Source organism: Podarcis pityusensis (assembly GCF_964106645.2).
Source record: "Podarcis pityusensis genome assembly, chromosome: 12".
In the NCBI taxonomy this organism is placed as follows: domain Eukaryota; kingdom Metazoa; phylum Chordata; class Lepidosauria; order Squamata; family Lacertidae; genus Podarcis; species Podarcis pityusensis.
This window is the reverse complement of record NC_138037.1, coordinates 47,983,932-48,007,675: the sequence shown is the minus strand read 5'-3', so window position 1 is coordinate 48,007,675 and position 23,744 is coordinate 47,983,932. Positions and strand designations below refer to the sequence as shown.

General features: G+C 41.8%; 3 protein-coding genes across 8 annotated transcripts in view; 1 reads left to right on the top strand and 2 right to left on the bottom strand.

The window, feature by feature from the left end:
• SACM1L (SAC1 like phosphatidylinositide phosphatase) overlaps positions 1–11,213 on the bottom strand; it is a 30,655-nt gene extending 19,442 nt beyond the window's left edge. The window contains exons 1-6 of the mRNA XM_080975909.1: positions 10,979–11,213; positions 4,055–4,152; positions 2,457–2,531; positions 1,720–1,847; positions 1,028–1,177; positions 119–178 (exon numbers count right to left, since the gene is read on the bottom strand). Of these exons, the coding sequence (XP_080832035.1) occupies positions 119–178; positions 1,028–1,177; positions 1,720–1,847; positions 2,457–2,531; positions 4,055–4,152; positions 10,979–11,016 (549 nt within the window). The 5' untranslated portion in view covers positions 11,017–11,213. The remainder of the gene's footprint in view (positions 1–118; positions 179–1,027; positions 1,178–1,719; positions 1,848–2,456; positions 2,532–4,054; positions 4,153–10,978) is intronic.
• Positions 11,214–15,182: 3,969 nt separating this feature from the next.
• On the top strand, positions 15,183–20,868 carry SNRPD1 (small nuclear ribonucleoprotein D1 polypeptide). Its single transcript, XM_080976074.1, has 4 exons — positions 15,183–15,390; positions 18,389–18,465; positions 19,777–19,968; positions 20,698–20,868. The coding sequence occupies exons 1-4, from the start codon at positions 15,377–15,379 to the stop codon at positions 20,772–20,774; spliced, it is 360 nt and encodes a 119-aa protein (XP_080832200.1). The 5' UTR covers positions 15,183–15,376; the 3' UTR covers positions 20,775–20,868.
• SLC6A20 (solute carrier family 6 member 20) overlaps positions 20,733–23,744 on the bottom strand; it is a 26,128-nt gene continuing 23,116 nt past the window's right edge. For all 6 annotated transcript variants that reach the window (XM_080975888.1, XM_080975890.1, XM_080975887.1 and 3 more), the window contains one exon: positions 20,733–22,415. In XM_080975888.1, coding sequence (XP_080832014.1) covers positions 22,287–22,415 — 129 coding nt within the window. In that variant the 3' untranslated portion in view covers positions 20,733–22,286. The remainder of the gene's footprint in view (positions 22,416–23,744) is intronic.

Below are 23,744 nucleotides of genomic sequence, written 5' to 3'. Positions count from 1 at the left end.
TGCATTTTATCACCAGCTGTTCTGGTCACATGAACCCATGCAGTGGGTGTGCTTTCACTGTGCTTTCACTATCTTCAACATTATGGAGATTATGCTCAGCAAAATGCATATACATTACCTCAGGCTGAGCAGCGAATTCTCTAAGGAGGTGCCCATTCCATACAAACCGAGGATCTGCCTGTAAGGAGTTGCATCATAGGGTAAATTTTAAACACCAAGGGTCTTGTTTGCTTTCAGACAATGCTTTCCTGAAATGTGGCAGTAAGCCAATCCCTTTCCCCTACCATCTAACAATTAAAGAAATACATGCCTCTCTTCCTCAAAAAGAGTAAAACAAATCAGGTGGTAGATCAGTGGTTCGCAGAATAAATCCCCAAACTATCAATCTAAATTTAAGATCAAATGGCTTTTGTTGCAAACAGGATATTACATAATAATACACTGCAACTTTTACAGTTTAAATAAATATAAAAAAGGTAAAGGACCCCTGGCAGGTTAAGTCCAGTCAAAGGCGACTATGGGGTTGTGGCACTCATCTCGCTCTCAGGCCGAGGGAGCAGGCGTTTGTCCACAGACAGCCTTCCAGGTCATGTGGCCAGCATGACTAAACCGCTTCTGGCGCAACACAACACCGTGACGGAAATCATAGCGCACAGAAATGCTGTTTACCTTCCTGTCACAGTGGTACCTATTTATCTACTTGCACTGGAATGCTTTCGAACTGCTAGGCTGGCAGGAGCTGGGATTGAGTAACGGGAGCTCACCCCATCATGGGGATTCGAACTGCCGACCTTCTGATTGGCAAGCCCAAGAGACTCTGGTTTAGACCACAGTGCCACCCGTGTCCTGACAGTCTCTATTTACAGTTTAAATAAACACGCTATCATTCAGGTACTGAAAGACACATATATTGTGTGTGTGTGTGTGTGTGTGTGTGTGTGTGTATATGTGTGTGCATGTATATATATGTGTGTGTGTGTGTATATATATATATATTTAGTTGGCAATAAACTGTATCCTTTCTTACCCTTTCTAGCAAGCTCATTTCTTGGAACTCCGGGCTGGTATTAGCCAACCGTTGTAAAGTGTGCGTTAAGTCGTATGTCGTAGAGAAATAAAATCCGTCCACACTCAATACATGGCTAATCATTGATAAAAAAACTTTATTGTCCTGTAACTGTTAAAGAGGGAAAGCATTATTATTTGCCACACTGTCTCTAATTTCCCCTCCTGGTTATTACAAGTTTCCTACAATATCCGACAAAGAGCTCACAGAGAAAGTGTTTCAAGGTTCCTCTTTTCAAGATAAAGCATTCTGTTGCTAAAATATAACCCAATTCCACCATACCAATGCACAGCTGTTTATGAGGAGTTAAGAACTTATGGTCAGGAGTAAAAGAACACTGTGTGCTCCTAACAGCAGCTCCGAGTGCAAGCAAGAAGGAATGGGCATGTATCAATTTTACCCTCTTAACTGCACTAAATTTTGTTCTGGAGGATGTCTTGGCCTTCAGAAGCAGCTCTACAGTGAAAGGAACATGCTGCAATGAGAAGGTATCCTCTGAGAAAAAGTGTCCCTTTGAACCCCAGCCTTTTTTGAATTCATAAAAATAATGCTTGAACAAGTCATATTTTTTAACAAAGAGATCTATGCTCATTTCATCTCAAACATATTTCAAAGTAGCCGAAAGGCGTTTCTGTTACCAAATCTATTCCTACCTGAATATCAGTTAAATGTAGCATGGTCTTTTTGTAAGAGAGGATGTCAAAGTCTGTTGCTTTCCAAACAACATGATTGAAAAATTCACCTACTTTTCTCTTTTTTGTTATTACAATAAGATACGTGCCTGTAAAACAGAAGGACTCTGGTTAGCAATACTGATTTGTCTTCTACTAATATAAGGCAGTTCTAGCAAAAAGGAAGCAGGGAAGTTGGCAGGGACACTGAACTTCATGCCTTGCTTCAAATAGTTTGCAATGTTTGTCATCACCACTACAATCTTGAGAGCTGGAATTAATTATCTTCTACCGCAAAACATGGCGAAGCATGTTTCTGTTGTACTGCTCCATGTACCAGTTTTCAGGAGATTCATGGACACTGTGGTTTTTAAATGATATTCCGGCTGCATGTACTCATCACAAATCGCCATTCCCAAAGATTGTCAAATAGGCAACCACAAATTTGAATGCTCTTTCACTTCAAAAACCATCATTGGCGGGGGGACGGATTGTGGCTGAGCCCTCAACATAATGTGCTGCTTTTATAAGCCATACTTAAAACACAAAGAGGGAACATTAAAAATATGCAATGCCACACATGCAGCCTAAAATGATGACATTCCAGCAGAGTGGTACCACATAACAATTCTGAATGTGCACCAGGCTCTTATTATAAGATCTCAAAATATCTGTGAGACATCATAAATAATACTTCTTCATAACTGAAATTCTCATACCTGCCACTAGACGGATTGTCCCCAAAATGCCATATATTTGCCTAGTAACTGCTGAAGGCGGAATATCTTTCTTAACTGCAAAGGAAAAACAGGATACACTGTCTCAGTATACCAGTATTAGATCTATCACATGCAGCCAAACACAATCCAATAAGATTTAAAAGACCCTGTGTGCATAATAAATAGTTTAACATTACTAAGATCAAAACTAAAAACTTGAAAATTTAAACACATGGAACTAACACTAATGTTTATTAGATGAATTTAGAATCATTCACACATTAGATGAGATTCTTTCCCCAACCCCCCGCCAATACAGACTTGATTTACTGAAGCCTTAAGATCAGTGCTGTATTTAGCAGTTCCTGACTTCAATACTTTTACCTGTCTCTGCAGGTAAAAGACTCAGCAGAGTATTTGTGAGTATGGAAAGGTGCATTTATTTTAGAAGAATTACCATCAACACTGGGGGCTACATGATGGGAGTGGGGGAGAATTATTTATTACCATCAACAGAAAGTAAGAAATCAAAAATATGCAGCAATGCCACTGCTTTTAAAGTATGCAGATAGTTGGGCGGGGGGGGGGGTAGAATGTTAGAACCACCTAGTTTAAGAGGTTTAACTATATTTATTGACTGTTTAATTAAACAGTCAGTACCAGGGAATTATTAGTTCAGCAGTGGGTCTGGGAATCTCTAACTAAATTGTTACCTCCTCATCAGACTGCAATTCCTAAAATTCTTTGGCGGAAGCCACAACAGTTATATAATAGAAATCAATGTAATGTACCAAATATTTTTGAAATTACTTTTAATTGTTGGAGTAGATTCGCTTGTTCTTAGGTCCCACCTCCCTTTTTAGTGGCTGTGTGGAGTGGTAGGATTCCATTGTTTCTGTTCATTGTTTATTTTGGTTGGTCTTTTTTGCCGTTGTTGCTATTATAATGTTGTATATGTTTTTAACTGATTATATCAGATACTGTAAATCACCTTTTGGAATAAACAAATAAATAAAGATGCTCCACAAGAGCAGACTGAAAGCAAAATTTGCCTAGCAGGTTTTAAGCTTATTCTACCATGGAGCATTCCTGCCACCATTTGATACATACAGGAAAAACGTAAACACAGAAAAGTTCTGAGTCATTACTGCTTCTTTCCTTCCTTCACCAGTATTGATGGTTCACCAGATTGATTCAGTATTGAATTGTTTCTTCGACTAGAGATGTATTGCAACCAGGAAGTGTGGTGTTTGTACAGCTAAAGCCAGCTGGATTCATATACTGCTACACAATAAACAGAATTTCCTAAAAGTTTCTATTCCAAAGCTCATTGCTTGAATATAAGCTTGAGAAACTTGAATATACATAATAATTTTCACAAACACACACTAAATTTTCAGAATGTACAGGTAAATGAAAATAAATTTGATCAAGAAATGTATAAACAGATACAGTATTACGAAGGAAGAAGGATACCTGATGGGTTTATGAGCCAGATTTGTGATAGTTTTCAGGTTGCTGGCTAATTTACTGTGTAGCTTAAAGGAAAACAATTTAAGGCTAAACTACAGCATTTCCAAAGTGATGATGAAAAATACCTGTAAGAGTGACCTCTGTGGAGACTCTGTCAATGGAAAGTACGTCATTGGCTCCATCATCACAAGCTTCCACATAAAATCTTTCTGGCGTTATGTGCCTAAAATGCAAGAAATGTGCAAGATCACCACCAGACAAGCAACATCACTTTAAAATACTAGGGCTCGCTGGAATTCTTATCACGATCACCCATAGGAAGAAAAGCTATATATACCCATTATGCAAGACCGTAAACAAAGACAGGAAGTAAAAAGCTCCGGTTTGGGGAAGAGCTGTAGTGGTAGAGCATCTTCTTTGAATGCAAAAAGTGCCAGGTTCAAACCCCAATATCTCTAGGTATGGCTGGGAAAGACTCTGTTTGAAACCATGAGAGTGTTTCCTAAATGTACTACCGAGCTGGTTGGACCAATAGTCTGAGTTCATATAAGGCAACGTCCTATGTTTAGCATCAGTATAGTCAAACATCAAATCTTACTACTTTGAGGAAACTTTGAAAACAAAACTTAAATTTGAAAGGAAGAAGCACTCTTCCTAAAAGAGGAAGATCTCTCACATGCGTAACATTCAATTTTTGATGTAGCTGAATTATCTCTGCACCTTCCAGTCCATCTCCCAATGCTTCATTGTGCTTCTCTTGATTTTTCCTATACCTCCCCACTTTCCCCATGTATTCTGGGCACTGGGCAGAACATACAAATTACAGGACATACCACAAAACACTCAACTAAATGGAGATAACCACAGTGGATGAGAAATATGATTTAAGAAGTCTGTAGTTTAAATATCACTTCAGAGCAAGACACCAAGAATAAAAAAATCTAAGTGTATTTGCTTTCTAATGCTTTCTTTAAAAGAAAAAAGACATTCTGCTCAGAATGGCACGTGCTAATAACCTAACTAAATTACATTATTAGGCACAGACACGCATGACATGCAAATGATGCGAGATCAAACAATGGAATCACATTTCCATATTCACAGCAAATGGCAGCTATCCAGCAAAAGGAAAGAGCAACCAATTCACTTTCATTTTCAGCAGGGAAAGCATATGGGAGCCCATATTTTTTATTAGCAAAACAACTTGACAACTTCAAACAGAGCAATGCAAGATAAGAAGTGGGGGAAAGATGCCTTTGAGCAGCTGATTTAGGAGAAGGGACAAGATATCTATGCACTGTTAAGCAGTGAGATTGGCAAAACAGGGTGAGAGGAGAGAAAGGGAGTGCAAGCCTCAGATGCAGTCATCCATTATGCTGGCAGAGGCCAATTACAAGGCACTCAAAACTAAGGACTGACAACAGGGAGGATCTCTGAGCAGGGCGACTAAAGTAGGTAAGCCATTTCCATGCTTATCAGCTGGAAAATGGATAGGGCCCCTTGCTGCTTGATGTTTCAGCCACCTGTCTCCACACACTGTTTTCACAGCAGCAAGGTTTTTCCTCCCAGATAGAAATCTTGGAAGCGCAGAAATGTTAACTTTCCCCTCCTACTGCCCTTTTCCATTCCTTAGTCTAAGGTAACAGATATTGCTAGAACTTTAGACAGGCTATCAAATAGAGATACAAAGAAGAATGAGAAAAACCTGCAGAGCATCTTACATTTAAAAAGCACTAAAGAAGGATAAACTAAAATCTGAAACTGGCTGGTGGGTCTAAAGACTGAAACCTCTTCAGCTACTTGAGTATTAAGACTGTTCCATGTTCAGATCCTATTTCTATAGGTGCAGTACAGCTTAGGGCTAATTCCTGCACACATACCTTGCTTACAGTCTAGCACTGGATCTTTTGCAACTGAAAAGACAAGTGCTGCTTATGGTGATATTAGTCATAAGAGCATCTTATCCGATGTTTAGCCATGCCAACCAATTCAGAAATGCACATCATTTAATGCTGGCATCATAAAATAAAATGATTGTGTACGAGCAAACACATGTTCCATCTGCTTTGTTCTTTGATTGCAACACATTATGATTGGATGGATTAATACGGAATTTCTCAGGGACTTTGACATACAAAATGCTTTACACTCCATCTCTCTTATCCTTACCAAAAATATAATAGAGCAACAGAGTCTCATGACTCCTTACTTAGAAGAGAACGTCACATTCCCAGGAATCCTAAAGTCTGGCTCACTGCTCTCTCTCCCAGCCTGATCACCCAAACTCCAAAACCACATAATCCTCCTAACTAATGATCAATTAGCATAACACAGCGCATTTACAAACTCTCTTTAAAATCTTCATAGTTATTTTCTCAATCAATTGTACTGCAATCACTTTCTGGGTTCATTAACTTGCCACAGGAGTTTAACTCCTGGCATGGCTCATTATAGCATCTGCCTGGAAAACAAAATAAGATCAGATTGGTCCACCTTTGTAACTTCCTTCGCATATCAATCTACAGTTGTTGTCAATCTAGATGGCACAGGAGACAACTGAATTCCCCAACTATTCCGTAGTATTTTCTTATTGTTGCCTGTACGATCATGGTGCTTTGATTCCAAAGCTGTGCATTTCTTTATTTCATTAAGAAAGGCAATGAGGGAATGGAGAGGCCTTGTTTCTCATTGCCCTTGAATGCTACTGCTATAAATTTGATTCTGCTTGCATTTAAAGCCAAATGTGCAACTTCTGAAACAATACGAGAATAGAACTATAGCCATCCTTCAAAATTTGCACTTATCACAGTTTCGCAATACCAACCAATGTTTATAAAAATGCATCAGCAAAAGAGGATATCCTGTCTCCCTAGTGCAACCTTGACTTGGTATTTCTTTGCGCCTTCATGTACTTCATGCCTAGTTCTTCTCTTCCTTCAAACTTCACCAAAATTTCCAGGTTATGGCCCTTTTCTGCCTTTCCACTCTATCTGTCTAAATGAATCTATCTCCAAAGTTATCCAGAAACAACTAGTAAGTTAAATAAATAAAATGAACAGGATACCAACAAAGGCTTGCTTTAAAACAAAAACAAAAATCAACATTTGTTTCTTTTAGCAATATAACAACAGGCAAACATGTTCTTTAAAAATGAAAACTCAAAGTTATTCAATCTTGAGTTACCTAGATGAGCCAGTTTATATTTGAGATAAAGATCTTGCAATCAGGTCTTTTTTAGTTTTATGGTTTAGTTTCCTAGGCTGCCAAACATATCTGGACGCATTTCAAATCACAAAATCCATGTATTATTTTCTCACTTGCAACCATCTCACAGAACGGGTAGACAATTCAGAGATAGACCTTACTGAATGCTTAATATTAATTTGGGATTTGCAGATGTAAGTCTTCTCTGCAAAAGCACCTTGCTCTTTTTCCAATTAGGGGGAAAGACATTATGCACTTAGTATTTGATGCTCTAATGGCATCTAAAGTTAGCATTGCATTCAGCATCCACTATCATTTCAGAATTCTTTTATACAGTTTCACTGCTCCAACCTTGATTTCAGTAATGTACATATTTCCATCATGAATGCTTAATATTATTCTAATACAGGAAGCTACTCAATGCCAGCAACCACAGATTGTCGAGAGAAGAATTCAAAAAAGGCACACATACTGTGCTGAGTAGTGCATCACCCATCCATCTTGACATTATCCTCAAACTAAAACGAGAATGAGGGCAGACAGGCCACATTACACTAACATTTATGCAGCACCCTGAACAGAGGTGATTCTGCAAATTGTATAAAATGTTACATTTCAGTTCTACTTACGCTGCTCTGTGCTTTAAGTTGCCTCATGTCCCAATCAAATAATTTTCAATTGCATAACCCTTCTAAGTATCCCTCTTAACATAACTAACCATTTTTTAAAGCAAAGCAGCAACAGCTTTCTTTAAAGAGAAAAAAAATCATTTCTGCATGTTCTCGCTCGCTATTCATCTGATTTTATTAAAGCTGAGATGCTGCCTGTCAAATATACCGTGATCAAAAGAATGCCTTTTTCTATATGTCAGCCTACATTACTGAATGGCAAAGGCAAAAGGGACAGCTCCCTGTTCCAAGTCATGCAGGATCTGGGTAGACAGCCACTTAGGGAAGACACTGTCTACGCTTCATGAGAACTACGTTTAAAAGTGAACTTTCATCTTCTATAATTGATCTGCTCACATTTAAAACACAAAACCTGCAATTGTTTGGGTTGTCCTTGGGGTTCCAACTAAGAGTCAAAGATAAAATCTCTTGAATATTGTTCAAAAAGTGAAGGTCATAGGATAAAAATTCCATATTAAGACAATACCTTTATCACTTACATTCATCCATATGTACATAACATACTTATAATAACTGACTGCAGTACTTTCAAATTTTCATATTACTGGTTTTCCAACAGTTTTTTCTGTTTCTGTAAGTTTCTCTTTATTTGCATGCCTACTATTTAAATACAAAAGACTTTAGTTATCAAACAGTATACAGTATAAATATTTTTAATAAGTAAGTAGATCGCTGCTGTTTGGTTTTATTAATGTGTCCTACTGAGCTGTCTTAATTATAAGCTTCATTATTAAACTAATAGCAGCTAGGTGGGCACTTGCATATATTTTTGCATGCTCTCATCCTCATTTCTGCTCCACAAAGCAGCCCATCAATTGATTAATCTACATGCTCTCTTGAAATATTTCACAGCAGAATGCAAACATGGCTTGAGAAAAGAAAAACAGTAAATATAATTCCTGAGGAACCTGTAGCTGGTATGGGGTACTGCAACAATGAAACAATCTTTCTACACTTTGCTTTAATGCTGGCACTCTAAAATCAGGGCCGGGGAAGCTGGTGTCCTCCAGATGTCATTGGTCTGGGATGACAGGGGTTGAGGGCACCAGATTTCGCATGCCTGCTCTAAAGGAAAAACAGGATAGCCAAGGAACAATCGAATTAGCTTGTTGAAATTAAACTAAGGACACATGTAAGAAGAGGCCTGCATGCGCCTACCACTTGATCAGATAATGTCACAACTGAAACATATATCAGGTTACACAAGAATTAAATGCCAACAGGAAAAGTGACTTTAAATCTAATCCCAGTGGAAGTTGCAGAAATTTTTGCAATCCCCAAAGTACTTGAAAGGCCTATTTGAAAACACAACCACCTATTATTATCTTGAAGTAATGCAAATGACGACCCAGGAACAGAGTTCGATTTTGAACGATCCCCATAGTGATTAGGCACTTAATTATTAAACACACAGAAGACTGCGGAAATTAAATGTAACAGCAACGGTATACCTGAGAATTTAAACTCTAACCTTCTAATTGTGCATATTTAGAAGAAAGTTCCACTAATTTCATAGGTCTTCTTTCCATGTAGGTATGTTTTAAGATGAGGATGCTAGATCTCTTTTAACCAACACTAAAGATGTTTACAAAAGAATCTCCCTGGAGTGTCCTGAGTCATCTTTCCGCCCAGAACCATATGTTCCCTTCCGTGGCATTTCTCATTTTGCTAGCCCCTTTTTAACTTCATTATGAATAATACAATTACTAGAAAGACTGGCAGAGGTTGTTCTACTTTTCAGGAGACACAGTAAAGGCAGAATCACATTTGCGAAGAAACAATGACAGGAGAAAACAAAGAATGGGCATGCAGAGTGAAAGTGGACAGGACGTTTAGGTAAACCAAGAAGCTGCTTCTATGTAAGAATTTACAGGAACTGTGTGCATTGCAACGAGAGGACAGACAACAAAACCCTGAAATTACTATTTCCTTACACAATGTAAATTTTTACATGGAAGAGCCTCCATATTTGTAAGGAATTATGTCTGCTTTACTTTTTTTTTTTTTAACTGTCTTACCCACCTCTCTTCTCCTTGGAGAAACAGGCAGAATAGGCATTCAAAAAATAAAATAAAATAAAATACAGTAAGCAACTCATTTCTACCAGGAAGTAGTTAGTCCCCAAGATGTTGCAGCCTAGTTGTTAATCAAAGTACATATTATTCAGGTGCAGGACCCAGGGTGAGAAGAGCAGGTGTGTGATTAGCGATCTGAGGGTCAGATTAGAGGCCTGGGATGTTTGTTGTTGTTGTTTAGTCCTGTCAGCCATGAAACTCTCTGGGTGACCTTGGGCCAAACACCTTCTTCTCAGCCTCACCTATTCACAGAGTTATTGGCGAGCGTAAAAAAAAAAGTGGATGAGAGAGACCTTGCACGAAACCTATAGGCTGGGGATAGTTCAGTGGGGTGGAGCATGAGACTCAATATCAGGGTTGTAAAACGGAAATTTTTTTTCCTAAATTGCAAGGGATTGATGACCCTCATACAGTCCCTTCCAACCCTAGGGTTCTATGAACTCTCTGGAGGAAAAACCGCACCAGAAAAAAAGGAATAAATGTTTGTGTTGTGGGGGGGGGGGGAAATACCCACTGAGAAGAAAAATGTAGGAAAGGCAATGTGACCCTGTGGAAACGCCCTCAATGAGATGAACAACTATATAACCTTTAGAAGATGCGCAATGATGTGATGTGCAATGCTTTATTAATATACTGTGTGTTGGAAGCTGGCCGGTGTGGCTGGGGCGACCCAGTCGGAGGGGCGGGGTACGAACAATAAAACTGCTGCTGCTGCTGTTATTTAAGCAACATGGGGTGAGAGGGGTCGGAAATAGAAAAATAACCCAAGCTAGTCTGGTCGCGTCAGAAGAAATTTTTGGCGGGGAAATGAAGCGACAGGGAAGATGAGGCGAGTGGAAGGAACTGTTTTGCCTGTGCAAAGCGGGGGGACAATTTGGAGCGTCGTCGGAAAGAGGGGCAGCCGAGGAGGGAAGCTCGGAAAATGGCCACGGAAGGGGAGGAGGAGGACGGCGGCGAGGAGAGGCCGGCGGGTGGTGGGCACTGCGGGTCTTGCCATTGGGACGGGGTGGCCTGCACTGCAGGGAGGGTTTTTCCCCCGCCCTCTACCTCCCTCCCTCCCTCCCTGTCGCCGTCCACTCACAGCTTCAAGTTCTCGTAGGCTCCTGCCGCCGCCGCCATGGCTGCCCCCTCAGCCGCTCGCCTCCGAAGCGCCGCCCGGCTCCTCCGCGTCCAGGACTCTCGCCTCACCTCTCACCTGACGCGCCTGGGCCTTTCGGGACGGAGCGCCGCTCGGGACAAAGCTACTCGGAAAGCATTTCGGCGTCGGGCGCAGGCGGCGGCTGATTGGAGGAGGCCGCCGCTCAAGGCCACGCCGGCCTTACGCTCGCGGAGAGGGAGGGGGGGAGAGGGCGGGCGGGAGCTTGGAATTGTGACGCTACTAAGGCGCGAGCAGCGGGCGACGCCGAACGCAGCCCGAGCCCGGATTGGCCGCGAGATTCGCTTGGGCTCCGCCTCCGCATAAAAAATAAAAAGCGCTTCTCGCTGGCTGCTGGCCGAAGCGAAGGCTCCTGCGAGGGTTTTGATTGGCTGGCTATCTCCTCGCCCATCCAGTTGAGAGAGGAGTAAGATTCTGCGGCGGATGAATTTAGAATATAGGAAGAGAAGCGTTGAGTACCAGCGGGGCCAGTGGCGCAATGGATAACGCGTCTGACTACGGATCAGAAGATTCTAGGTTCGACTCCTGGCTGGCTCGGCCTTGTTTTTTCCTCCTACTGCTTATTTAGAGTTTTGAGCAGTCGGATCGCAAAATTCACAACATTTTCTGATTCAGTTGGCTGCAGATCCACTGTCGCAACTGCAGTCCCGAAACTCCTGGTGCATTTGTTTTTATTTGATTTCATATTTCTATGCTGCTTTTCATTCAAATGAATCCCAAAGCAGCCTACAAACAATAAATAACAGTGTCATTATAGCACTTATATAACATAACAGAACATCAGAAATACAGCATAGACTAATTAACAAAGAATCAGTCAAACAATTGCAATCTATAAACACTGTTAACAAAGCAACAACAAAAATTAAGCTGAAACATCACAATTAAAGCAAAAGTCATATGATTAGCAAAGCAATACTGCATTTGTAATCCATAAAACAATATTAACAATGGTAAAATAGCAACTAAAAGATGAACTAAGCACTGTTCAGTTCATATGCACACTCTCCACACTCCCATGACGTTTTATTGTACTGTGTGACATACCGAGATTCTGATCCAAAATAAAGCTGTTAACTTTTGCCCAAAGTGCAGGTTTTGCAAATTGCAATGCGAGAATTTTCTCAAAACTATGACCACTGTATTAACTACTACGCTGCACTATTAGTTTATGAGTACTACCCATCTTTATACAGTGGTACCTCTGGTTACATACGCTTCAGGTTACATATGCTTCAGGTTACATATGCTTCAGGTTACATATGCTTCAGGTTACAGACTCTGCTAACCCAGAAATAGTGCTTCAGGTTAAGAACTTTGCTTCAGGATAAGAACAGAAATCGTGCTCCGGCGGCGCAGCGGCAGTAGGAGGCCCCATTAGCTAAAGTGGTGCTTCAGGTTAAGAACAGTTTCAGGTTAAGAACGGACCTCCGGAACGAATTAAGTACTTAACCCGAGGCACCAATGTATAGGGGTAGTTTTTCCACTGTTGGAGGCTTGGCATTGGGGGACGACGACGATAAAAATTCCAGCAGTTTTCAGCTTCTACTGCCTCATGTTGGCTGCACACCTGAGATTTCCTGCTGTGCCACCCTTATAACAGCCGGGCAGAAGGAGCCTGGGCGTGCACTTAGACACTGAAGAAGTCAGCAAAGACCCAGATCTTTAAGTAGCACTCTGTGGATTGGTGCAGAACTGGGGGGTAAAATGAGTTTTCTGTGTGTCTTGTTTCATCTATAACTCTTGGGTTTTGAGACAAACCTCCTTTCTGCAAAACTTTTTAGGGCCTAACAGTAGAAAGTGAATGTGGCTTTGCAGGAGATGTATGTTCTTAGCAGGAACCTCAAGACCTCAGACCTGCACTCCAAAGACGGCACCCGGAGAAGATTGTGGAAGCTGGCAGTATCGTCTGGGTTATTTTCAGGAATGCACATGAATCTCTATGTTTGCCCCAAAGGAGTCCTGTCTTTGTGGATGTCCCATGCAGAGCACACCCAAAGGCCTGAAGATTTTCTGGACACTCCCCACAAAAATCTCTCACAGCACCCATAGCTTTGTGGGTGCCCTTGATCAAATGCTTGCAGAACGCCTGGAGTTCACTGTTAATAAGCAGTAGCTCATAAGAGGTCCTAAGATACACAGTTCAGATATAGATGGAGAAACACAGATAGAGTTTTGTGCAGAGTATACTGCAGAGAAGATCCAAGTGGAAACCACTTGAAGCTGAGCTGGTTTAACTAGGGCAGACAGGAGGCTGGGAGCAGGTCACTGGCTCAGAGGCCATGGTACTACCTCCATACAGATGGAAAACCAACCCTCAGAAAGCTCAAGGGCTTTTTAGCCAGGACCTGTTTGCACAACAGCCATTGCAGTTTTCTTTGCGCAATGTTTGCTAGTGGTTGCTGCAATGGTGTGTGTGTGTTTTTTTGCAAAAGGGTGTTCCTCTTAGCAGAAGTGCACTGTGTGCAAAGTGAAAATGCCATTAGGGCTTGCTTTGACAGCAATTTATAGACAATGAACCACCCCTCCCCCTCCCACCTTGTTGCACCTTTGTACACACAGTACAGGGACCATGAGAATGGTGAGCAGCAGCAACAGTGACAACCACAGGAGGAGCCCATGTTGTCCCAGGAGAGACTGCAGGATCCTGAAAAAGCTTTGGGCATAGGTGGCCAAGGAGCCTCAAAATAGCATCAAGTTGTACTCACCTTACACAGTCAAAATAAAAAAAAATCCTTCCAGTAGCACCTTTAAGACCAACTAAGTTAGTTCTTGGTATGAGCTTTCGTGTGCAAGCACACTTCTTCAGATACCGGTATCTGAAGAAGTGTGCTTGCACACGAAAGCTCATACCAAGAACTAACTTAGTTGGTCTTAAAGGTGCTACTGGAAGGATTTTTTTTATTTTGACTATGGCAGACCAACACGGCTACCTATCTGTCACCTTACACAGGTTACCCTTGATGAATGTTTGGGACCAACAGTGAGCAGATGCTGCAAGTGACATGAGCGTCTTGTATTTCTGCTTATGTGTGTATGGCGTGCATGTTTATTAGTGCAAACCTATCAGTGAAATTCCCATGCAGGGAATCGTCAGAAGACGTGCAGTGTGTGCACTTTGCATGCCACTGACTACCGCCACAAAGTTACAGTGGACAAAATGAAAGCCATTCCTGTTATAGGTAACTTTCTTTCCCTGTACTGTAATAAGAGTTCTGTTGACATCTATTTTATGGGTTAGCTCCCACAGCTGAACAGTTTGTTGCCCTCACTGTGGACCTATTATGTCAGCTTTCACTCCTTAGAAGGAGAGTAGTAAGCAAATTCAACTGGTTGAACTGAAGGAGATCAACCAGAGATGGATGGGGTACTACTACTACAACTACAGCGGTACCTTGGGTTACATACGCTTCAGGTTACATACGCTTCAGGTTACAGACTCCGCTAACCCAGAAATAGTGCTTCAGGTTAAGAACTTTGCTTCAGGATGAGAAAAGAAATTGTGCTCCAGCAGGAGGCCCCATTAGCTAAAGTGGTGCTTCAGGTTAAGAACAGTTTCAGGTTAAGAATGGATCTCCGGAACGGATCATCTACAATGTTCATTAGAAATAATACTTTTTAAAGACTTTGTTTTATGTCGATGGCTGTTTGGAAATGCAGTTTGTTTTTAGTTAGTATTTTGATTGTGCGTGTGAGTTTAATTTGGACAGGTGGTTCGTTTGCTTTAACTCATTTTGCTGTTCATTTATTAGCTGCCTTGTGTTTCTTTGGAAAATTAGGTGGTTTTTTAAAAAAATCAATAAGTCGAATCTGAAGATTGCTCAAGGTTCAGTACCAAGTTTATTCAAGTGATTGTTTACTCCTTTATTTAATAACGCATCCGTCATGCGGGGGGACAAACCGGTGAGGTTCAAAACTTGCCCTAGTCGTGATGGCAGGAGGCTACTCTGACACCCTCTTCTTTTTCTTTAAATTCCTCCTCCGCATCCTTTCCTTCCACTCGCGACGACTCCTCCGAGCCTGAAGGTGGCGCTCGCTCCCCGACAACCTTTCCCCTTCCCGCCCACGTGCTTTCCACTTCCGGGGCCTAGAACAGAGCAAGGGGCGGGGCTTCCAGCCATTCACAGCGCGCTCCTGAGGGAAACGCCACTCGGGGTTTCTCTTCGGCAGCGTCGGGAGCGGCCTAGTTTTCGGCTGCCTGCCTGCCTGCGGCTGCTCCTCCTCCGCCGCCGCGCTCGGTTCTCTTCCGTTCCCCCCTCTCCTTTTCGCCTTCGCCCCGGGGGAAGCTGCGGCCTCAGGTTCGCGCCCGACGCCTTCGCCGCCATGAAGCTCGTGAGGTAAAAGGGCGAGCGCGTGGCCGGGGAGGGAAGGGGCGGGAAAAAGACGTTGGGCAGACGCGGCTCGGGCCTGGGCGTCGGAGCTCGCGCGGCCGGCGTCTCCTCCCAGGCGCCCTTGCGCCCCCCTCTGCTGCTGCTGCTGCTGCTGCTACGCCCCTCCCCCCCGCAGCATCACCTCACGCAACGGCCCCCCTCCCCCGCCACTCTGCCTTTTTCCCGCCTCTGGCCTTTGTCATATAGCAGGTGTGGACGGTGGGGTGTTGCTTGCTTTGGTTGTTTTTTAGGGGTGAGGTGCTTAGCCTCCAACACTAACCCGATAAACATAGGGATGTCCTATTCCTTTTTTTAAATATTTTTTTTTTTTAGTTTTCAATTACAGCAACCCAATAATAGCCTCATCATAACAATGCCAAATCATAATACAGTGGTACCACTGTAGTAGTAATAATAAATAAAAAACTGTGCACCCTCCCCCTCACACAGAAAATCTCCCCATGTTCGCATGGGCAGACCGAGGAGAGGATTTGGGTGACGGCTGATTGCTATGGCGCCCTCTGCATGGGTTGAGCTATTGCCCCATCACTCCAGCCTATCGGCTTAACCTGAGGTACCACTGTAATAGCCTCATCATAACAATGCCAAATCATAATACAGTTAATAATACCAATCACTGAGATGGCAAATTAAACAATTTAGGTGCCCCCCCCACGTGCTGGAATTAACGGTTTGATTATTTTCTTTGTTTCTGTGTTCCAAAATATTACAAATTTCAAATACGTTCCAGTTCAAATACCAATCTGGGACGTCGTATTCCGTAATAATAATAGTCATGGTAATATGGTCATACCTCAGGTTACAGACACTTGAGGTCGCGTTTTTTCAGGTTACGTACGCTCCAAAACCCGGAAGTACCGGAACGGGTTACTTCCAGGTTTTGGAGGTCGCGCATGTGCAGAAGTGCTAACTTGCGCTTTGTGCATGTGCAGAAGGACTGAATCGCAACCCGCGCTTGCGCAGACGCGCCTCTGCGGGTTGCAAACATGCATCTTGCATGGATCACGTTCGCAACCTGAGCATCCACTGTAATATTCTGACTTGCAGTTGCCCCAGCCGCTCTGGGAAGCTTCCATTATAAAAAATAACACCTTGCCTATACAGGGATGTCTTCTGAAGGTTGTATAGCTACTTATTTCCTTGGCTTGGGGGATGCACAACTCCATGCCCTTCAATATTTATCCCATGAAAATAGGGACATTCTGTTCCATAATAATAAGAGAAATAATAATTTTATTACTTATATCCTGCCCATCTGACTGAGTTGCCCCAGCTGCTCTGGGCGGCTTCCAAAATGTGTGTGGGGTGGGAAACCATAATAAAACATTAGACATTTTAAAACTTCCCTATACAAGGTTGTCCTCAAATGTATTCTAAAGGTTATTTAGTTACTTTTCTCCTTGTCTCGGGACAGGAGTCGCATAACTCCATAGCCTCTAACATTCCTCCGATCAAAATAGGGGCATCCTAAGAAAAACTGGGACATTCCGGGATCAAATTAGAAACCAGAATGGCTTCTGTAAATCCAGGACTGTTGCTGGAAAATAGGGGCAATTGGAGGGTCTGGAGGTGGGGTTGAAAGGTGGGATCCCTAGCCCCAAATGAATAAATGATAATTTGCAGTGCTTCCTTCCCCCTTTGTAGTTTTAGGTTATGAACCTCCGTGAGACATATGGATGAAGGGCACTGTACAAATTTAGTAAATAATAATAATCGACGAGTTGCCTAATAGAAACTGTTCTCTGGGCAGCAGTAAAACAGCTAGCACTTTTGCAAAACTAAGCAGGATCCTGCATGGTTTCAGGTGGGAAGGGCGAATTCCCCATGTGTTGAGATTCCTGCTTCACAGGGGGTTGGACTAGGTGACCCTCAGAGTCCCTTCCAATTCTGTGATTTTAGGATTCTCTGTTTAGTAAACTGGAAAGGAGGAGGAAGAAGAAAATTGTAAATTAATCACATCCAGCCAGCAGTGGCACAAGAATAAAATTAGTTGTGGACAGGCACAAATCAATCTCCAGCAACTGATCTAGTTAGCATAACAAGAACCCGCTAATGATAAGCCAAAACTGGCCAGGTTGCTGTAGTTTTGCAGAGACTGTAATAAAATACTGCTGATAACAAAATAGGTATTTTTAAAGGCCTGGGAGAATAATAAATCCCTGCCTGGTGCTGATAGGAGCCGAAGTAAGCCTTTCCAGGGAGAATATTCTATAGGTGGGGGCACTGCAAAAAAGGCCATCCCGCTTGTAACTTGTCATCTAGGTTCTTTATGAGGGGACCTTTGGAGAAAGGCCAGTTGATGGACTTGTGGGGGGTGGGCCAGGCTGTCCACAGGAGAGGGTGAGGACCCAGGGAAAATTGCACTAGTTGCAGGGGTCTCCAGAGCACCTGCTTCTGCCCCTCCTCTTAATGGCACACCCCTCTTTACTTAAAATTGTTCTGTTGCAGCTTTCTCTCCAAGGAAGTGGTGAGTCCTTTTTCAGGGCAAGACATTCTGGATGAAGTGGTTCAGGGGAAGGACTCCTTGAGAGCAAGGGGGAGTGAGTGCCACTGCAGCCTCTGCATTACTAGTAGGAAAACAAAAGTAAACCAGGGACAGGTGTGCAGTGCATTGCCCTGACCGTTGAGGTACCATGGAGTCAGCATTGGATATGGGAGTTTAGATACTCTGTGCTCTCATAAACTTCCACAGCTGCCTCTCCTTTTTTAAACCATATCCACTTAACCAAACTTGCTGGACTGGAGAATCCCTAATTTCCACAGATAAGTCTCATTGGGACTAATATGAGGAGCTGCTTGCATGTTAAGTTATCCATTGGCTGGTGGGGTGGTCCAGAAATAATTGTGCATTTTTTAAACATAGCAGACAAAGGTCTCTATAATTTTAGCACTTAGTACCAGCGCATTGAGTTGGAAATGTTATTGTTTCATTTATGCATTGCAGGTTTCTAATGAAACTTAGTCATGAAACTGTAACCATAGAACTGAAGAACGGGACCCAAGTACATGGAACTATCACAGGTATGGGATTTGGGATATCTTGAATGTTAGATTCCTTTTGTGAAACATTAGGCAGTTCTAGTCTTTCATTTAAATGTTTGATTAGTCCACCTTTCTCAAGAAATTCCAATATGCTTAGGTGCACCATCCCATCTTCTTCCCCAAAATCTGTGAATCAGGTTAGGTTAATGAAGGCTACTCCACTGAGTTTCATAGCACAGTAGAGGGGAGGTTTTTCCTTATTGAAATCCAGTGCATTGAAAATATATCACACTGGCTCTCAGAGTATGCATTTTTGCTCGGCTATAATGCTTGCATAGCTGGTGTTAAATAGAGCTAAGTGATTGGGGATGAGAGGTGGTTGTTTAATGACTTGTAACTTGCCTAGGTGGAATCTGTCTGTATATACTGACATCTTCATTTATATCATCACCAGAATAAGGGAGAGGGATAATGCTTTGAACTATGAGTGTATGTGTTAGTTATATCTAAGTACTGTTGCAGTAGGCAGAGGTAATAGTGAATTACCTCTGCACTGACTGAATACTAAAAGGGTCCAGTGGTGTAGGCAATGCAGATAAAATGATTTAAATATAATAGCTTTTTATGAATTGTATTTTTCTTCTGGTTTTGAGTAGCAATTTTTCTACAGCTGTGCTATGATGACTACACATGTAGGACATTCATTTTGCTTTTCCACTGTAAAGCACTTACCGTATTTTTCGCTCTATAAGACGCACATTTTCCCCTCCAAAAATTAAGGGGAAATGTGTTTGCGTCTTATGGAGCAAATGTGGCTCCTTGGCTTCGGCGATAGCAACGCAAAGCCTCTGAAGCGCAGTGGGGGCACTCCTGCCGTGCTCCGGAGGCTTCGCGTTGCTTTTGCTGAAGCCTGGAGAGCGAGAGGGGTCTGTGCGCACTGACTCCTCTCACTCTCCTGGCTTCAAAGATAGCCGCCTGAAGCCTCCGGAGCACGGTGGGAGCTCCCGCTGCGCTCCGGAGGCTTCAGGTTCCTTTCGCTGAAGGGTAGGTGCCCCTTCAGATAAGGCGCAGCGCCCCTTCAGCTAAGCGGGAGGATAAATGGAAGGGGCTCCGTTTCTCCTGCCGCTTCAGTGAAGGGGTGCTGCGCAGAGAGGGGGAGAATTTTTTTTCTTGTTCTCCCCCTCTAAAACAAGGTGCGTCCTATAGAGCGAAAAATACGGTGATGTCTTTTAGATGGCATGGCAAATGTAGTACAGTACCTTATACTACTCTCCATTTAGAAACTCTGTAATTATTAATATGTCACTTTGAAAACAGTGTAGAGGAAGCTTCCTGTTCTTTATGTTTCAGGAGTGGATGTCAGTATGAATACACATCTTAAAGCTGTAAAGATGACTCTGAAGAACAGAGAACCTGTCCAGCTGGAGACGTTAAGTATTCGAGGCAACAATATTAGGTATTTCATTCTGCCAGATAGTTTGCCTCTGGATACCTTGCTGGTGGATGTTGAACCAAAAGTCAAATCCAAGAAAAGGGAAGCAGGTTAGTGATTTGATTTCAAACCACCAAGAATGTATTTGCTGTCTATACATGAGCACTTCAGTTTGCCCTTAATTGCAATATGAATTCTCATGAGGGGCTTGGGGGGGTGGCAGTGGCTTGTTGTGCAGGAGGGAGCCAGGAAAGCCTTGTTAGACAAGCATATGACTGGATCTAACCCTGATCTTTTGTGGCACCAACAAATCCAGATGTTACCTGTTTCATATTGCCAGGTTTAAAATTATTTGGTAGGGAGGGATATGAAAATTTTCATGTTGAACAATAGAGTTGTACATGTTACACTCAGAAGCCACCAGTTTCCTGTAGGCAAAATTCTTAATCCTGTTGCTCTTTAAACAGTGAAATCTACTGGACGAACTAATCTGTTCTGGAATCTATCCTTGTCCCCAAAAGGAGATGTGGAATTTACAGACTTTATTCCTGCTTAACGTATTTATTTGGCAAAAACTGCAGCAGTAACCTGCCTACTTGTAATGGCGCTCACAACACGTAACACATCTTTTTGACTTCTTTAATGAATTGATTTGTTATCCAAAGTGGGAAACAGAACAGTAGCTGTATACCATTTTGCAACCAAATTACTAAGATTACTTCAATAAAAAGTTAAAACAAAATGTTTAAATGAGAGATGTTTTGAGTCCAAAATCTGGCATGACCTTTATATACTGCAATTCCAAGTTTTTGAAGGAAGTTTTTTGTCTTTGTGTTCAGTTGCAGGGAGAGGACGTGGCAGAGGACGTGGGAGAGGCAGAGCACGTGGCAGGGGGAGAGGAGGTCCAAGACGATAATTTCTTTATAGCCACTAAAAATGTCGGGCAACTTTGGATATTTTTTGTACAGGTTTTGTTTCATTGTCCATTTTTAATAAACAAATGTGGGAAATGTTGTGTCAGTTAAGGTCAAGTTATATACTTCAATCTTACTGGAATTTTGATTATACATGCCTTTGTAACCTCTAGTACTGTTCAATCCAAACTTTAACTTCCTTAAATTGGTATATACTAAAATTTATTCAAAATTCCCATAAAGATATGGAATGTGCTCATTGTGGTGTAGTCCTTATTCCCGCCACATATTCTGTTATAACAAAAGACCTTGCATTTTTTGTGTTTTCAACGTTGCTTGAAATTCCATACACCTTCAGTTTCAACTAATATTTGAGTATATTTCTTTTAGGTTTTTGCCTGGAAGAATGGATGTAGGCTGTTAAGTATTAAATCAGCATTTACATACATTGGTGAATTTAATTGAAAGGAGTTTGGCATAGAAAGTGAAACTGCGTTACTAATGGAAAAACCTATAACTTCCGGGAACTTCTAAATTTCACACCAATAGCTTTTTGAATTTGAAGTACTTTTTCAGCCTTGCTGATAAATACATAGATGACCTATGCGTAACCTACAAGCATTTGTTAGAAGCCTCAGAACATCCACTTTCTTTTTTAAAAATGTTCAGCTTTTACTCTTTTAGAGATTAAAACTTTGTCAACACTTGATCATGGTTCAGGAAAGGAAATCCAGTAAAAAGAACACCTGACTTTTTAAATCTCTTGTGGCTTGTCTGGACTCATGTTTATCCTATGGTTGAAGGTAATGTTAAAAATATTGAATAATGTGGCACTATGTGCTACTGAGAACATTAATGCACACATTACCTTGCTATAACTAAAATGTCCAGTCTTGAGTTCCCCAGCTCATGAAACAGCTCCAGCGTAGCTCTTCCTTACTTTTAACAGCCCAACCCCACTCTCCTTTAAGGCATCTCTAGAAAAGTGGGGTAATTCAGTTGGGTGATACATCTTGGAAACTGCTCTTTACATTGCATATAAACATTGCTAGCTGATTACTGAGCTTATATCGCTTCTAAAGAAGCCTTCAAGCACCTACTAAAATATAGATCCCATGAATAATACAAATAACATGGTCACACCGCATTATACATGGAAAAATTATTTGTGCACGTTGCAGCTTTCTTGCAGTGCAAGCCTTTCTTCCTGTACTTCAGATGGAGTAGGAATACACTTCTACTAAAGTGAAGATTGCTCAGAAGAAGGCAGAGTGAATTGACCAATATATACTGTGCAAGGTCCAAGGTGTTTGTAAGCCACCATGTTGCGTTCATACCCCTCAGAGACAATCTTAAATCTTCCATCTGCTATAGGACAGTTCTCTTGACCATTCATTGGTAAGACAGTAGTAAAATTCTGCATGCTTGTTAATGGTTGCAGGTTATTGCTGTTGTAGTCTTCAAGGTGGTTTGCAAAGGCTGCAGCTGTTGATGACGTTCTCATAAGTCCAGAACTAAGGATTTGTTCTTTTCATTATAAAAGTTACTAATGCTCCCAGTGGTATGCACAAAGTGGAGGCTGCGACAAGCAGCCCAATAACTGCTAGGGCCCCACTTGGATAATCTTTTGTAACCAGCTGACCCTGCAAGAGAGAGAGGACCAGATGTAAAACAAAAGTCTATTAATGCAGATGTGTGGTACTGTGCAAATTTAGAATTAGTGGGAGGCACTTTTTTCAGAGCTTGCCCTGCATTGCTTTCAAAGTGAGCACCTCATCTTTGATGCTTCCTAGCAGAAATACTTAAAACTGAAATTCAGACTGCTACAGGGCTATGTACCGCAAGGCCTTTCAGTGAGCAGAGGGCATGTAAAGTTTCATCTGACCACTGCATTTGAAAAACAACAACTTGATAATGACCACTGTTCTCTAATATGCAACATGTCAAACAGCTAATGCTTCTGTAACATACGTTTCGTATGTACAGCTGTGTTCTGATTTTTTAAAACTAAAACTTAAAAATTACATTTCTGTAGAGATGTTGCAACAAATTACATATTAACTTCAAAAACTTGATTTGGTTAATATCTCATGACAAACCTAGTTTGTCTTAAACTATGGTTCAGTCCTGAACATGTCTTCTTGCCCATGCTGTGCAGGTCTTACTGCATCTTCTCTCCTCCTCCCTCCCAGAGACAGCTCAGACAAAAAGTATGGCTTGTTATTTATTCCTAACCAGTACTGACTTTTCATTGAAAGAAATGAATCCTGATCCAGGTTTGGTTAACTTGACAAGCCATAGCATGGCTTGTTTGAATCACATGGGAGGATGGAAAGTTGCGCAGATTGGCTTAATCGTGTTCATGATTAAGCCAATGACATGCAAACCAGCTCTGTCAAATTATAGCTTTGCTCGTTTTGTAAAACTTCAGATGGAGATTTGAATTGTAATCATTGAACCTGAACATATGTATGCTGTGAATTGTTTCAGCGGGGGGGGGGGGGGACCTTCAAATTGTATTTTATTCTACATGTTCAGCTGCTTTGAAGCTTACTGGGCCTGTTTTTATCAATGCTCAAAGTGGCTGTGGTGTAAGCCGTTCCAGAACCCTGGCTGCTAATATATCTTTTCTGCAAGAGGACATGAAAACAGCTGCGGTATGGTATAAAGATAGCTAGAACAGTGCTTTCTGTAGATTGTGATTATTTAACTTGACAAGTATTCAGCATGTGTCTCATACTCATACTCTGGGTCTAATAGGGTGATTAAAACTTAACACGACTAAAGCCTATTGAGACCTATTATAAAGGGTAGTTTTCTAACCTTGTTAATACCGTAGGAAACCGTTTTGGAATTCTGATTATTTAACACTTGCCATGAAATTTAAACCCTAAACATAGTTAAATGCAGCAGTTGATTTTTTTTAAAGTCACCAATTAGAAGTGCCTTCCTCCCACCTCCTACCTGTACTT

What these genes read in the sequence shown, in the direction of transcription:
- SNRPD1 (XM_080976074.1), top strand. An exon ending in AGTACATGGAACTATCACAG is followed by an intron (nt 18,466 to 19,776) that starts GTATGGGATTTG and finishes TTTATGTTTCAG; the next exon opens with GAGTGGATGTCAGTATGAAT. An exon ending in ATCCAAGAAAAGGGAAGCAG is followed by an intron (nt 19,969 to 20,697) that starts GTTAGTGATTTG and finishes CTTTGTGTTCAG; the next exon opens with TTGCAGGGAGAGGACGTGGC.